Source organism: Salvelinus sp. IW2-2015, linkage group LG8, assembly GCF_002910315.2.
Source record: "Salvelinus sp. IW2-2015 linkage group LG8, ASM291031v2, whole genome shotgun sequence".
In the NCBI taxonomy this organism is placed as follows: domain Eukaryota; kingdom Metazoa; phylum Chordata; class Actinopteri; order Salmoniformes; family Salmonidae; genus Salvelinus; species Salvelinus sp. IW2-2015.
Genome location: NC_036848.1, coordinates 20,519,321 through 20,536,811, shown reverse-complemented (window position 1 = coordinate 20,536,811; position 17,491 = coordinate 20,519,321). Strand labels below are relative to the sequence as shown.

The 17,491-nt window shown below is 41.5% G+C and overlaps 1 protein-coding gene across 7 annotated transcripts in view; it reads right to left on the bottom strand.

Annotated features, from left to right (window-relative positions):
• LOC111967582 (glutamate receptor 2) overlaps positions 1–17,491 on the bottom strand; it is an 86,452-nt gene that overhangs the window by 39,657 nt on the left and 29,304 nt on the right. For all 7 annotated transcript variants that reach the window (XM_023992709.2, XM_023992710.2, XM_023992713.2 and 4 more), the window contains exon 3: positions 8,727–8,966. In XM_023992709.2, coding sequence (XP_023848477.1) covers positions 8,727–8,966 — 240 coding nt within the window. The remainder of the gene's footprint in view (positions 1–8,726; positions 8,967–17,491) is intronic.

Here is a 17,491-nt window from a genome sequence, read left to right as displayed (position 1 = left end):
CGTCATGTCTTGTCCCTGTGCTTCCCTCTGCTGGTCTTGTTGGGTTCTTTCCCTCTTTCTATCCCTCTCTCTCCCCCTCCCTCTCTCCCTCTCTCGCTCTCTCTCTCGTTCCGTTCCTGCTCCCAGCTGTTTCTCATTCTCCTAACTGCCTCATTTGCTCTTTCACACCTGTCCCCTGTTTTGCCCTCTGATTGGAGTCCCTATTTCTCCCTCTGTTTTCCGCTTCTGTCCTTGTCGGATTCTTGTTTGATGTTTGCTGTTCTGTGTCCTTGTTCCGCCCTGTCGTGTTTTTGCCTTCTTCAGATGCTGCGTGTGAGCAGGTGTCTATGTCAGCTACGGCCTGTGCCTTCCTGAAGCGACCTGCAGTCTGTGGTCGCGTCTCCAGCCGTTCCTCTCTACTGACGAGAGGATTTCAGTTTCCTGTTTTGGATTTACCTAGGATAATATCCAGGAGAATTATTGTTTGTTTAAGACTGGAATAAAGACTCTGTTTCTATTACGTCGCTTTTGGGTCCTCATTCACCAGCATAACAGTATGCTTGAGGAATTTTAATTATGGGATTTCTGTTGTTTGAATTTGGCGCCCTGCACTTTCACTGGCTGTTGTCATATCGATCCTGTTAACGGGATTGCAGCCCTAAGAAGTTTTTAACTGACTTGCCTAGTTAAATAAAGGTAAAAAAATAAAAATAAATGCTAATTAGACCGCCTGTGACTATTGAGATTTGAGAGCCCTGTTCAATGTAGTCGATACAACACACATTCCACTACAGCTAGCAATGTAGCATTAGAACCTACTAGCTGCACCTTACACTGCATGAAGTATGAAACAAATTACTTCCAGCATGACTCTAATAGAAACTCTTTCTGACCATTGATGAGGAAAACACCCCCACTAGCAGAGACACTCTTTGCCTAAAGCTTACTCTATGCTTTCCAGTCGAAACTGTAGCTCTCAACCTGTAGTGGAACAGGTTGAGAGCTTCAAGTTACTTGGTGTCCACATCACCAACAATCTATCATGGTCCAAACACACCAAGACAGTCATGAAGAGGGCACGACAAAGCATATTCCCCCTCAGGAGACTGAAAAGATTTGGCATGGGTCCTCAGATCCTCAAAAATTCTACAGCTGCACCATCGAGAGCATCCTGACTGGTTTCATCACTGCCTGGTATGGCAACTGCTCGGCATCCCACCGCAAGGCCCTACAGAGGGTAGTGCGTACAGCCCAGTACATCACTGGGGCCAAGCTTCCTGCCATCCAGGACCTCTATACCAGGCGGTGTCTGAGGAAGGCCCTAAAAATGGTCAAAGACTCCAGCCACCCTAGTCATAGACTGTTCTCTCTGCTACCACACGGCAAGTGGTACCAGAGTGCCAAGTCTAGGTCCAAGTGGCTTCTAAACAGCTTCTACCCCCAAGCCATAAGACTCCTGAACAGCTAATTAAACGGCTACCAGGATTATTTGCATTGCCCACCCCACGCTGCTGCTATTCTTTGTTTATTATCTGTGCCTAGTCACTTTAACTCTACCTTTATGTAGATATGACCTCAATTACCTCAACTAACCGGTGCCACCACACATTGAGTCTGTACCGGTACCCCCTCTATATAGCCTCACTACTGTTATTTTACAGCTGCTCTTTAATTATGTTACTTATTTTTTACATCTGTCTTTTTTAGTTAACACTTATTTTTCTTAAAACTGCATTGTTGGTTAAGGGCTTGTAAGTACAGTAAGCATTTCCCTGTAAGGTCTACTACACCTGTTGTAATAGTCGCATGTGACAAATAACATTTGATTTGAAACAGTTTGGGCATATATTATGACGACATTTTGTGACGTTTGTGTTTGTATTGGTGTTTGGCAGCGTCGGCAATGTTTTCTTGAGTCTGGTCGAAGTTGGGTAGCTGAAATCTACGCCCTTTCATCTGTGATTGGTCTACAGTAGGGATTCTTCAAATAAATGTTTGTCACTCAAAGACAGATGACTACTTTTCATGCACATTTTTTCACTTCAGAAATACCGCACCAAACATCTTAATTGCACGACTAAAACCTCGGCAGAATCGTCAAAATTAGTTACGGATTTCTTGAGTCATCTTAGATTAATTCGGACTATTTTGAAGAAGTGTACTGGTTTACGACGTCTTCATAGGGACAAACAGTAATATAGCTTTTTTCATTATGTTTTATGAGAGTATGCGAGCACAGATGTTCACTCCGCCCAGCAGAGTTCTGCTAGGAGCAAACCAAACCTATGTATGCGGACACCTTAAGAGGACCGATGTGAGAAAGTGCGAGAGAGAATATAAAATCATGAAATGAAGGGGGATGAAACATAGTATAGGGAGAGGGGGCGGTGAATGAAATAAACGTAGAAATACAGTAAAGCCTGTATTAGCCAGTGGCACTACGTAAGGGAGAATCAACAAGGGGCAATGGGTTCTACGGAAAATAATGAACGACATGGAAGGTGTGAACTGACCTGCCATGGAGTTGCATTATTTTCCAAAAAATGCATAGAGCCCCGAATTGACTATCCCTTTTATACCATGGCTATAATTTAACACATTTGCCAGTAGAAATGTGTTCAACATCCACTGAAGTAGCTTGCTAGTTTAGCTAGTCAAACCATCAATCCTAGCTTACCATTATGAAAATCGAATTCAACAATGCAAATAATGTATAATTCTACTTTTGCTTTCAAAAGCAGCTCAAACATTGAACATGTAAGAATGAACTCTAACCATTGAATTCTACCATGCAAATATACCGTGAGTTATCGGGAAATAATGCAAGCTCTAAAATGCCTTCAAGCAAATCAGAAACAAGTATTCAACAATATATTGTTGAATGGTATAATTGGTATAATTAAGCAATAAGGCCCAATGAGGTGTGGCATATGGCCAATATACCATGGCTAATGGCTGTTCTTATGCACGACGCATCGCGGAGTGCCTGGACACAGCCCTTAGCCGTGGTATATTGGCCATATACCACAAACCCCCGAGGTGCCTTATTGCTATTATAAACTGGTTACCAACGTAATTAGAGCAGTAAAATAAATGATTTGTCATACTACTTTACAGGGTATTATAAACTAGGTTGTTCGAGCCCTGAATGCTGATTGGCTGACAGCCGTGGTATAACAGATCGTATACCATGGCTGTCAGCCAATCAGCATTCAGGGCTCGAACAACCCAGTTTATAATACCCTGTAAAGTAGTCCTTACCCACCGTGGTAATATTCCCACCTTTTCTCTTTATTAGTTCAGTCTTCCATTCTACTGTGTGAATATGGCAAGCCTGCCTTTAGCTTTTATCATCAGGTATTATCACCTTACGGTACTGCTAATCTAATTCACTCTCATTTAGACATATTGGAAATGAAGACTAATAACATCATGTAATGAAACGTTTATCTTATTTCGCCTTTCAACTATCCTTATGCAAGCCCAATAATATTATGCATATTACTATTTGACCTCGCAAGCCATCTTGATCTCACAATCTGTGCAGGAACAATTCATGTAAACTTGCAAGATCAGAGTGGCTTGCGAGGCTAATTACTTTTACCCCCGGTACTAAAATGAGACTATGGACCTCTTTGTTCTAGACCTTGTAACCTTGCTATCAGGACAGTCACATGAAATGTAATTCCTTTTGGAGAAATCTACACTCCAAAACGGTTTTGCGGCTAAACCTTTTGGAATCCATGTAGAACCCTTTTTGGTTCCAGGTAGAACTATTTTGGGTTCTAGGTAGATCCCTCTGTCGAAAGGGTTCTACGTGGAACCCAAAAGGGTTCTACTTAGAACCCAAACGGGTTCTACCTGGAAACAAAAGCGGTTCTTCAAAGGGTTCTCCTATGGAGACAGCAGAATAACCCTTTTTGGTTCTAGATAGCACCTTTATTTCTAAGAGTGTAGACATGTGTCCTTTTCAAAGTCGTGTCATATGAAGTGGTGTCATCACAACGGGTAAATACTGTCTGACATTGCAATATCCTCCAGCGTAACAACTCAATGCATCATACTTAGTCTACTACATGAAACAGAAAATAGGAATACTGAAAAACATCAACAAAGCTGAAAGCCTCCATGCAGATAGACAAAAATGGCTGGGGATATAACAATCACTTCACCTGAATATTTTTGGAGTGAATAGACCTATTCCCAAGTTTTAGACAATTCAAATGCAAGGTCATTCTCTAGCAAAATATTTTAAAATGACTGTTCTAATGAGGAGTTCTACACAACAGAACTTTTTCTCTGTCTCAAAATGTGCATCAGCCAATTAAAATTGCTGTGTGATAAAATTCTACATCTTAGCTGTTCCCATTAGATAACCTGCCACATTTAGCTCTGTATACTGTCTGCTAACCTGCATTGTTGGCCGTGATTATATCCGGCAACATATTCCATATCAGCCAATAAAAATAGTCGATGTAGTTGGACGTGATCCAACACTTCATGAAAGCATACTTAAAAGCATACTTAAATTAGATTTTTAACAGAAGTGCAACAGCACGATCTGATAACCGAAACAATTAGATCACATGCATTTGACTGACTGGTCATATAGCTCACAGTGTAGAACGAGCGTCTGGCTCACAGTCATTGTTGCAAGCGTTTGAATCCCACACGAGTATTTTTTCTTCGAAATGTAGAATGAGTGTGTTGAGAAGGGAAGCAAAGCCAACAGCTTGAACATGAAGAATACAATGCATTTAATAAGGAGATACTTCTTTCTTCAGCCTTTCAGATAAACACACACTGCTGTGGCCTAATTGGCATACTGCATAGGCTACATGGATGTGTACACCTAAATGTAGGCATGCAACGTTTTATATTCATTTTTTTACAGTCATCTACTTTGTCACATATGTGTTATTTGACTCGAGGACCAACAGTGGGGCGTTTCTTCTTCAAATAAAAACCTTGCCCTAAAGGGGATTAGAACTTGCCATCTATGGGCTTACCGCTTTAGTGGGTCACACCACCAATTAACTAAAGCCGTAATGGCATGAATTACAGCTATTTGACAAGACCACAGGTGTCTTAGACCTTTTTTTTTTAATGATGTACGAATATAAACGTACGTGTTGTATAATCCTCCTACATCTTTATTGCTGTGAAAGCACACGAAGGTGTGTGAAACAGATAGGCAATAACATGGGATTTTCTCATGTATGTGTGAAAACGTGCCTTTTGAAGTCAAGGATGCATCATTTAATATCGGGACACAACACCTTACAGACCAAGTGGAACAAAAGTAAACCTTGAATTTTTGAGGTTGTCCCTCTGGTGGCCAAGTTGACCTATTTTAAGAAATGACAATGGGTGGAGGATATAAACCCTTTGATAGGCTGCTGAGGAATTTGTTAACGGATATAATCACGGCCAGCTGTGCAGGTTAGAAAATGGGAACAGCTAAAAGTTTAAACGTCCATTTTCACAACCCAGCAGCTCCCCAGGACCGGTGGATACCACTTCCAAATTGTCTAAAGCCCTCAATGTTAGGTAACTTTCCCCCTACTTTGCTGCAGGCCATGATAAGCTCTTACACAGGAGGTGCAATGGCCCAAGCTGATACTATCTGACAAGTTGTTTGTCATGCACCACAATGCCCTGCACAAAGTGTCACTCTAGTACCTTGCTCTGTTTGGAACTGATATGAACGCCCTCTGTGTCTAGAAAACATGGTGGTTTATGTGCATGTGACATGTCACATCCAGTACATGGCAAACAGCCTAGAAACATAACCTTTGCAGCGCATATACCGTTCTTATCTTCTCTCATGTTTGAGTGCTTTGTAATTAAATTTAGGGCTAGATTCAATCGATCGGCTTTAGCCGACATCCGCATAGCGGTTGTTTTGGCGGTGTCGGAGGTGGAACTGCGTTAGAACTGTCAAATCCACAAGTGGATACCTAAAGCGGACATTGCAATTGGCTGCACGAAATCGCATTAAGAAAAATCCAATGCAGCCTTGTTTACAAGTTTGATCTCTGGAATGTGAATAGGATTATATAAATCATTATTTTGTTTAATGCTTTTTCAATTTGAGTATAATTATTTCTATAAAGCCTACAGTTTCTCATTATGAACTTTAACACAAGTGGGGCATGTGTGGCTTCGTGACAATGGTCGCAAGAGCAGCTGCTCAGCAATTTGACAGCTCCAACAGTTCCACCTCTGACAGCGCCAAAACATCTGCCATGCGGGTGTCTGTTATTGCCGGGTTAACGCTTGATCTGAGTGAATCTAGGCCTTAGTTGTGTTGACAAGAGGGCGGTCGCTCCACGAATACCCGTGGAGGTGTAATTTGAATGTAATGTAATTTGATCACAGTTGGGTGTCATACACAGTACAGTACGTGTCTTCTCTTCAACCTTCAGGTTTTGACAGCCTTTTTGAATATACAGTAACTCCAATGTCAACTTTAAATATTGGCAAAAAGCAGTGTTTTTTAAAATCTGTTACCCATACGGTTCCACAGTTCCTTGAGATGTATTTAGGCTGTGGTCTCTGCCCCCGGGTCAGTCCCTAGCCACGCCCATAGTCACTTTCTGGTTTGAGTGTTAGGAATGGGGAAGCCATCTTGACTGAAATGTTTGTATCTAGAGATACTGGATATGACGACGCGTTGCCTATGTCTCCGCCCTAACAATGGGATTCGTTTTGGGCAGGCTTTGGGTGGAGTAAACCCTTTCGCTTTGCCTCTTCCTTTCTGTTGTAACTAGGAAATTGTTAATATTTTTAAAGCCTAGTTTTCAAAGACTTCTTTAAGGGATATTGTATTTACTATCAAGAGGTTTCCGCTGTGGACTATAGCTTCTAAGGACCACATTTTGGATTTCTTGCTGGATTGTGGGACTGAACTGAATTTAAAATGTTATTTCATTGGACATTGTTGCTCAACTGAAGCAGAGACTTGATTTAGAATGTTCATTTGTGATTCAGAGACTGAACTAGTGGGGGTGGATTGGCCATGTGGCAGATGAGGTAGCACCACAGGTCCCAGAGTGGTGGGGGGGGGAAATGCACCTGGGACCTAATCTGGTAAACTAACCAGCTAAAACTCTCGATCTTATACGGTATGACATTATTAATCAGTTGTAAAAAGGTTTAATATTGGATATGATGGGTACCACAGTTTTTCTAATCAGGTCACAGTTTTTTTTAAATCTTAGAAAAACTCCAGGCCTTGGGGAAGATGTAAATCAGCATAAAAATGTTGACTTATAATTATATTGTAAAGCTAGACTAACAGGGGGTTTACTCTACACAGACACATGATTGGACAATATAACTCACAGGGCTGAGCTTTCTTCATGCAGGTTTGCGTTGTGTAGACTTGCCCTATGCAACTGAAGGCCTAATTAAAAATGAATTTACAGATGTCAACTATTGTTTGATTAATTCCAGTCAATCATTTTGGATTGGAAAAAGTCTAGGTAGCCTAGTCAGCCTAAATTTGAATATAAACGAAATTTGATCCCATTCACATTTTCTCCTGACACAAACAAATGGGCTATACATATACAACGTTACCGCTTTGTTTACTGGCCAGAGCATAGTAAACTGTATGCAACTGCTTTTGTTAGAAGCTTACAGTTGACTACACTAAACAATCATCACCTTTTCATGCAATACAACATGTCAGATCGCTAATGTTTAGGTGTAGGCTGCTACAACATTTATTTCAAGACTTTTTGCTTGTGTCTGTCGGGATTGATGTGCTATCACTTCGCTAGGTAAATACCGGAGGAAAGTGGAGCGCACGCATTGAGTTTTGTGCATTGTGCCCTGCCCCCACGAGCTGCGATTTCCATGAATCTGATTGGTCAAGACATGCACAGGGAATGCAGCAGCACTCCGAGGCAAAAAAATAAAAAAACAACACTTTGCTATATAAAATAAAAATAAAAGGTACACACGACCGGCGGCCCATGGGCCTTTTAAGATTATTTTTATGATTTTTGTGCAATTTCTCTGTTGTCATAATAATATATAATGAGCATTCGGCTGATCAGTAGGCAACGGCGGTTTTCTGAGGTCGCGTGAATTCACATTCAAATGCGCATCAGCAACAGACCCGCTCTGACTCTCTGTCATTATTATCCCAAGATTATGGATTAAACATTTTAAAAAAGCAAAGGAAGTGCCAAAAAAAAGTAGCTCAACGCTGCTACATTTGTGAAATTAACCTACTCCTTTTCAAAAAGTTAATTTTCTAAAAGTTCTGGTTCTGATGGTCTGAGTGCTGTGACTGTGTCTGTAAGAGATTAGGTTTAGCACAGACAGATCAGCTACTGCTGCAGAGGACAGTGCAGTCAAGTTCGGAAGAACACAGAAAGACACACTGACACAGATGTAGCCTACTGCTGCCAGTAAATATATTTGCATCATATGACGCAAGCTTTGTAGGGCTAGGTTTAGTCCCGACTGACGGTTATAAACCCTAGTCCTAGGGACCCATAGAATGTCAAAGCTCTTTTTCCAACCCAATACACCCACACCTGACTCAACCAATCAAGGATTTAACTTGGGTTTGATTCATTGATGAGTCAAACCTGTTGTCCTGAGGGTCATTCCACATGAAATCAATCACCTTTTTGACAGCATCCCTTTTGATTTGAACAAAACTTTCCATACTTGTGGCATTTTCATTGAAATAGGGGTCGATTCTGTTTTTTTAAGGTAGTGTCTCTTACCTCTATCACTGTCGTAGAGATAGGCAAACTTATCCCACTTGTAGTACTCGATGAGGCTGAGTAGGGGTCCCTTGATGTCAGGCCTCATCTGGATGATGAACTGCTGAGTTCCGTCCAGTGGGAAGCTCGGGGTGATAAATGAAACATGGAGAGTCCCGCAAAACGAAGTTATCGTATTGACCGACTTCTTGTCGTAGAATCCAAAGATGGCGTAAACTCCTCTCGAGAACTGGGAACAGACTGAAACGAGAGAAGTTGCAAAAACACTCATGAGGTTATGTATGCTTAAGTCTTGGATGACAGTGTGACATTAAGATGAGATTCATTGTCTGTTTTCACAGACATGTTCTTGGTGCCATTAAAACAAGCTCATTCCAGGACATAAAATAGAAGGTACTAGAAATGACCGATACTGTGAAACATTTGGCTTCCAAAAAGTGCTGTAACAAATGGAAGTTTGAACGTTCATGAACTTTATTACTACCTTGTAATGTCTTGCATCGCACATTAATATCTTAAGCAGCCTTTACCACTGGAGCAGCTGGTTTTAGCTGATGAATCTATTATTGATGTCCATAAGCACTGCCTGGGGAGGTTTTACTTCCAACAGTAAAATATTTGCCAGCTACTTGTTAAACTTTAATGGGCTTCTATTATAGAATTCAATACAGTGGGAATGTATGGAAAAGAAAGTTCCGTATCAGTTCAACCAATTGCTGGATCTTCATGTTGGATGTCTAAGGTCATGTATGTGACCCGCTCTATGTAAGTCCTAGACTCTGAGACATTGTAGTCTCTGCTTGAGTTACGTTAATAGGGAGACCGTTTGAGGGTCAAAGACATCTCCTGAGAGATAGTTGAAAGATTCAGTACAATACAAGGCTACACTATGGCACTGAGATCTATACACACCGTATGGCTCTGCTGTGGCCTATCTATTCTCCCGAATGGCTCTGCTGTGGCCTATCTATTATCCCGTATAGCTCTGCTGCGACATATCTATTGTCCTTTTGAGATCTTGTGCTGGGATACCATAAAACTTGAATGACTGGCTTTTATTCAAATACAGTTCTGATTTAGTTGCTTTACCCTCTAATGCGGTGGGTTTCTGTTGTTTTCGTGGCGGTTTCTGTCTCATTTTTCCTCATGTTTCTTTAAATATAAAACAAACTATTGATCGACTGTAAGTTGGTTCATACAATCACTTATGTTAGTGATTGGTACAGTATAATCCATCTAGCATCACATGCATTACCAACGCGCATCCTGTAATATGCTAATGCAGAGCGCAGCGACTGTAGCTGATCAAAGGTAAATATGAATATTGAGTGGCTCAGTTGTATTTCTATGTCGTTTCGACAAAGGTCAGCATATTCAGGTGTCGCTTGTAAATGCTTATTGATCAAATGTAGGTTAATCAGGCACGTCACGACTTGGACATAAATGCCTCTCCAATGTAATTAATCCAATGACTCATTTCCCTCTGAAACTGGAGGATTGGAGTCTATGCATTAGACATTAGCTTGCTCGTCTTGCTGCTTTACATTTTAGTCATTTAGCAGACGCTCTTATCCAGAGCGACTTACAGTACAATTACCACTGGTCCCCCATGGGAATCAAACTCACAACCCTGGCATTGGAAGCACCAAGCTCTACCAACTGAGCCACACGGGACCACATAGGCTGTGACGGCCATCTCTGATCTAAACATGCTGGACAGGCATGAATAGCATCAGGTTAAGCCTTTGTGATTCGTTGTTGGGCCTAGTTTAATGTATACTCTATTGGCAGATACAATTCCCACCATGTCTTACAAGTGGGCAAAAAGAGAAGCCTTGAGAAAATGTGGACGTTCATAATTAAGCTACTTTGAAAATATGGACATCCAAGCTACTTCGAAAATATGGAGCTTCCAAGCTACTTCGAAAATATGGAGCTTCCAAGGCAAAGCAGTGACACCACCAAGTATCTTGCCACAGAATTATTCAACTTTCTTTAACACTGAAGTTTTTCACTTATCTCTTACACCACTTTAAAAGCCACTTCAGTTGAATGCCGCAAATTAACAGCCCCACATTCATATCCCACCAAATCTTTACTGATCTGTCAAGTCAGCAATTAAAGGCGTTTCAGGAGTCAATGGGAGAGCATCGTTAAGGCAGTCCGATCACTGTCGATTTGTGGCGCCAAACCTAATCCTTTTAGTTGAAGTCACTGCCAGCCGTCCATTGATGCGGCCTCCAAGAGTGCAACCTGACTCATCAAATCCTGATTTGTATCACACGCTAACTACTATAATCTTGCCCTAAGTGGCTACGCTGTACTGTAAAACCCACCCATGCTTTTGCTACAACTAGATTAAAAATATCCAATGCTGTTGGCTAAGAATGTATTGGTGATGAAATGTTAAATCATTAAAGGACAAATTCTAACTTGAGATCTGTAAATGTCTTCCATTGATATTGATGCATTGTTTCCCCGAAAGATCAAGTTGTGTGTACAGATTTAAGGAGGGGTTGACTCTTAAGTGTTTCTTGACTCTACTATTACCCACAAACAGCATTTTCAAACATAGAAGATGTTGCACAGAGGAGTTTCCTCCCAGCGTCTCTCAAGGGAACGTCCATTGTCAGGCTTGAGGCAGTTAACTGACAGGTCTTGACAGTGTTTGGGCTTTGGAAGTCAGAATAAGTTTAAAAGCAGTCTCTCAGCTGTAGTTTAGCAAGTTTGCAGTCTAGAAGCATCTTGCAGTCTAGAAGCCTATAGAAACCAAAACCTGAAAAAGGACTCAATTCAAGCGAACTTGAACAAACATTGCGGTATTTCTGTGGTAGATATTTTCTTAAATAAAAATCACAGAATGGTTTTGATTTTTGCCCCCCAAAAACTGTGGTTTGTGCTCAGACTGAAACAAAATCACATTATTATTTCAGTGCTGTGTCCACTCGCTATGCTTTCCAACCAAGTTTCTACTTCATATCTCTGTTGTTTTGGAGGGAAACATTCAATGGACACTTACTTAGGGGTAATCTGTTTGGGAAAGATATCGAAAACACAGATTTCGGGGACTTGTATGCTGTAATCCCAACAATGTAGTGCAGTTGCTATTGTGTAGTGTGATGCCAGTTTGTGTGTGTGTTCGTGTAAATATTATATATATATACACTGCTCAAAAAAATTAAGGGAACACTAAAATAACACATCCTAGATCTGAATGAATGAACTATTCTTATTAAATATTTTTCTACATAGTTGAATGTGCTGACAACAAAATCACACAAAAATTATCAATGGAAATCAAATTTATCAACCCATGGAGGTCTGGATTTGGAGTCACACTCAAAATTAAAGTGGAAAACCACACTACAGGCTGATCCAACTTTGATGTAATGTCCTTAAAAAAGTCTAAATGAGGCTCAGTAGTGTGTGTGGCCTCCACGTGCCTGTATGACCTCCCTACAACGCTGGGCATGCTCCTGATGAGGTGGCGGATGGTCTCCTGAGGGATCTCCTCCCAGACCTGGACTAAAGCATCCGCCAACTCCTGGACAGTCTGTGTGGCAACGTGGCTTTGGTGGATGGAGCGAGACATGATGTCCCAGATGTGCTCAATAGGATTCAGGTCTGGGAACGGCGGGCCAGTCCATAGCATCAATGCCTCCTCTTGCAGGAACTGCTGACACACTCCAGCCACATGAGGTCTAGCATTGTCTTGCATTAGGAGGAACCCAGGGCCAACCGCACCAGCATATGGTCTCACAAGGGGTCTGAGGACCTCATCTCGGTACCTAATGGCAGTCAGGCTACCTCTGGCGAGCCCATGGAGGGCTGTGCGGCTCCCCAAAGAAATGCCACCCCACACCATGACTGACCCACCGCCAAACCGGTCATGCTGGAGGATGTTGCAGGCAGCAGAACGTCTTCACGGCGTCTCCAGACTGTCACGTCTGTCACATGTGCTCAGTGCTTTCATCTGTGAAGAGCACAGGGCGCCAGTGGCGAATTTGCCAATCTTGGTGTTTTCTGGCAAATGCCAAACGTCCTGCACGGTGTTGGGCTGTAAGCACAACCCCCACCACTCGGACACTACGCTGACAGACACCAGCAAACCTTCTTGCCACAGCTCGCATTGATATGCCATCCTGGATGAGCTGCACTACCTGAGCCACTTGTGTGGGTTGTAGACTCCGTCTCATGCTACCACTAGAGTGAAAGCACCGCCAGCATTCAAAAGTGACCAAAACATCAGCCAGGAAGCATAGGAACTGAGAAGTGGTCTGTGGTCACCACCTGCAGAACCACTCCTTTATTGGGGGTGTCTTGCTAATTGCCTATAATTTCCACCTGTTGTCTATTCCATTTGCACAACAGCATGTGAAATTTATTGTCAATCGGTGTTGCTTCCTAAGTGGACAGTTTGATTTCACAGAAGTGTGATTGACTTGGAGTTACATTGTGTTGTTTAAGTGTTCCCTTTATTTTTTTGAGCAGTGTATATATATATATATATATATATATTCATACACACAGTACCAGTCAAATGTTTGGACACACCTACTCATTCAAGGGTTTTTCTTGATTTTTTATTATTTTCAACATTGTAGAATAATAGTGAAGACATCAAAACTATAAAATAACACATATGGAATCATGCAGCACTCCATCACTCTCTTTGGTCAAATAGCCCTTACACAGTCTGGTGGTGTGTTTTGGGTCATTGTCCTGTTAAAACACAAATGACAGTCCCACTAAACGCAAACCTGATGGGATGACGTAACTCTGCAGAATGCTGCGGTAGCCATGCTGCTTAAGTGTGCTTAAATTTCTAAATAAATCACTGACAGTGTCACCAGCAAAGCACCCCAACACCATCACACCTCCTTCTCCATGCTTCACGGAGGGAAACACACATGCAGAGATCATCCATTCACCTACTCTACGTCTCACAAAGACAGGGCGGTTGGAACCAAAAATAAAAAATGTGGACTCATCAGACCAAAGGACAGATTTCCACCGGTCTGATGTCCGTTGCTCGTGTTTCTCGGCAAAAGCAAGTCTCTTCTTCTTATTGGTGTCCTTTACTAGTGGTTTCTTTGCAGCAATTCGACCATTAAGGCCTGATTAACGTAGTCTCCTCTGAACAGTTGATGTCTAGATGTGTGTGTTACTTGAATTCTGTGAAGTATTTATTTGGGCTTCAATCTGAGGGGCAATTAACTCTAATGAACTTATCCTCCGCAGCAGAGGTAACTCTGGGTCTTCCTTTCCTATGGCGTTCCTCATGAGAGCCAGTTTCATCATAGCGTTAGATGGTTTTTGCGACTGCACTTGAAGAAACTTTCAAAGTTCTTGAAATTTTCCGAATTGATTGACCTTCATGTCTTAAAGTAATGATGGACTGTCGTTTCTCTTTACTTATTTCAGCTGTTCTTGCCATGATATGGAATTGGTCTTTTACCAAATAGGGCTATCTGCTGTATACCACACCTACCTTGTCAAAACACAACTGATTGGCTCAAACGCATTAAGGAAAGAAATTCCACAAATTACATTTTATCAATGCACACCTGTTAATTGAAATGGATTTCAGGTGACTACCTCATGTAGCTGGTTGAGAGAGTGCCAATAGTGTGCCCAGCTGTCATCAAGGCAAAGGATGGCTAGAATCTAAAATATGTTCGGATTTGTTTAACACCTTTTTGGACACTACATGATTCCAAATGTGCTATTTCATAGTTTTGATGTCTTCACTATTATTATACAATGTAGCAAATAGTAAAAAATAAAGAAAAAACCTTTTGAATGAGTACTTGTGTCCAAACTTTTGACTGGTACTGTATACAGTTGAAGTCGGAAGTTTACATACACCTTAGACTCCAACTGCTCTAAAATGCTAGAAAAACTAAATGCATGCTCTTCAACCGATCGCTGCCCGCACCTGCCCGCCCGTCGAGCATCACTACTCTGGACGTTTCTGACTTAGAATATGTGGACAACTACAAGTACCTAGGTGTCAGGCTAGACTGTAAACTCTCCTTCCAGACTCACATTAAGCATCTCCAATCCAAAATTAAATCTAGAATCGGCTTCCTATTTTGCAACAATGCATCCTTCACTCATACTGCCAAACTTACCCTTGTAAAACTGACCATCCTACCGATCCTCGACTTCGGCGATGTCATTTACAAAATAGCCTCCAACACTCTACTCAGCAAATTGGATGCAGTCTATTACAGTGCCATCCGTTTTGTCACCAAAGCCCCATAAACTACCCACCACTGCGTCACCAACCCCACTGGCTCCAGGTCATCTACAAGTCTTTGCTAGGTAAAGCCCTGCCTCAGCTCACTGGTCACCTTTGCAGCACCCACCCGTAGCACGCGCTCCAGCTCACTGGTCACCCCCAAAGTCAATTCTTCCTTTGGCTGCCTTTCCTTCCACTTCTCTGCTGCCAATGACTGGAACGAACTGCAAAAATCACTGAAGCTGGAGACTCACATCTCCCTCACTACCTTTAAGCACCAACTGTCAGAGCAGCTCACAGATCACTGCACCTGTACATTCTTGTGAGCAGTATTCAAACGCCTGAAGGTACCACGTTCATCTGTACAAATATAGTAAGCAAGTATAAACACCATGGGACCACGCAGCAGCCATACCGCTCAGGAAGGAGACACGTTCTGTCTCCTAGTGATGAATGTACTTTGGTGCGAAAAGTGCAAATCAATCCCAGAACAGCAAAGGACCTTGTGAAGATGCTGGAGGAAACAGGTACAAAAGTATCTATATCCACCTTAAAACGAGTCCTATATCAACATAACCTGAAAGGCCTCTCTGCAAGGAAGAAGTCACTGCTCCAAAACCACCATAAAAAAGCCAGACAACGGTTTGCAACGGCACGTGGGGACAAAGATCGTACTTTTTAGAGAAAGGTCCTCTGGTCTGATGAAACAAAAATAGAACTGTTTGGCCATAATGACCATCATTATGTTTGGAGGAAAAGGGGGAGGCTTGCAAGCCAAAGAACACCGTCCCAACCGTGAAGCACGGGGGTGGCAGCATCATGTTGTGGGGGTGCTTTGCTACAAGAGGGACTGGTGCACTTCACAAAATAGATAGCGTCATGAGATAGGAAAATTATGTGTATATATTTAAGCAACATCTCAAGACATCAGTCAGGAAGTTAAAGCTTGGTCACAAATGTGTCTTCCAAATGGACAATGACACCAAGCACACAAAATGGCTTAAGGACAACAAAGTCAAGGTATTGGAGTGGCCATCACAAAGCCCTGACCTCAATCCCATAGAAAACTTGTGGGCAGAACTGAAAAAGCGTGTGCGAGCAAGGAGGCCTACAAACCTGACTCAGTTACACCAGTTCTGTCAAGAGGAATGGGCTAAAATTCACCCAACTTATTGTGGGAAACTTGTGGAAGGCTACCCAAAACGTTTGACCCAAGTTAAACAATTTAAGGGCAATGCTACCAAATATTAATTGAGTGTATGTCAACTTCTGACCCACTGGGAATGTGATGAAAGAAATAAAAGCTGAAATAAATAATTCTCTCTACTATTATTCTGACATTTCACATTCTTAAAATAAAGTGGTGATCGTAACTGACCTAAAACAGGGAATTTGTACTTGGATTAAATGTCAGAAATTGTGAAAAACTGAGTTTAAATGTATTTGGCTAAGGTGTATGTAAACTTCCGACTTCAACTGTATGTATTAACCTTATGTATTCTGAGTGTTTTCTCATGCTATTTTGTATGCAAAGCTTGATTGTGTAAATTCTGCATTTCTTCAGTTTGTGCAAACTGTGAGCATGAATGAATAATTCCAAAGTCGCTCGTTCCCTCGTTCACTATTTAGAAAATATCCATGTGAACTAATAATAGGATATGATGACAATGGTTTTCATAATTTCTCAGCAAATCATGGAATGATTTGGAATCTAGCTTTAAGTAGACCTACAGATATTCTACAATTAAATAATTAAACAATTAAAATAATTAAACATGAAGTAGCAAGTTAAGCTATATTGCCATAGACCTAATATGTTGACCTTTAAGTTATTGGTTAGGCTACAATAAAATGCGTGAGCTTTTAGTTAATAGTAGCCTATAGGCCTAATAGATACAAATATAGAAGCGGCTCAGATGTAGCGTAAAGGCTTAATACTAGGTAGGTCTATTGATTGCACATACATGAAAGGAATGTCAATATTTAGACTAATAATCTAACTATAATATAATTAGCATTTTTCAAAATCAAAAACGAATTTATCCTTGCTTCACTTGTTTATGAAATTGTAAACTTTTTAGGCCATTTATTTTCAACTATCAAGTTTTCAGAGAAGTCACAGAGACATATAAACATCTTCATTCTATGTTTAGAGGAGATCTTCTGTGTGTAAAGTGACACGGGAGGGGAAATGGTGACCTAACGGCGCACTGAGCTATTCTAGATTACGAGCGATTTCAAGTGCAACGTTAATAAAGACGGATTTGGGAAACGGCTCGGAAATTTTAAGATGCTATGACGTAGTTTTAACGATTAACTCAGCTTGAAGATGCTTTAAGAAACCGGGCCCAAGACAGGAGAACACTCTCGAGTGTTGAGGCAACATCTGCTAGCTCAGTAAACTGTGCCCAGAGCAGGTAGGCAAAGACAGTGGAAGGGGAACTTGCTCTGTGAGATTGAGTGCTAAGGAGTAATCTATTAAATTGAGTCATTACCATAACTGCAGAGGGAGAGTTGTGTG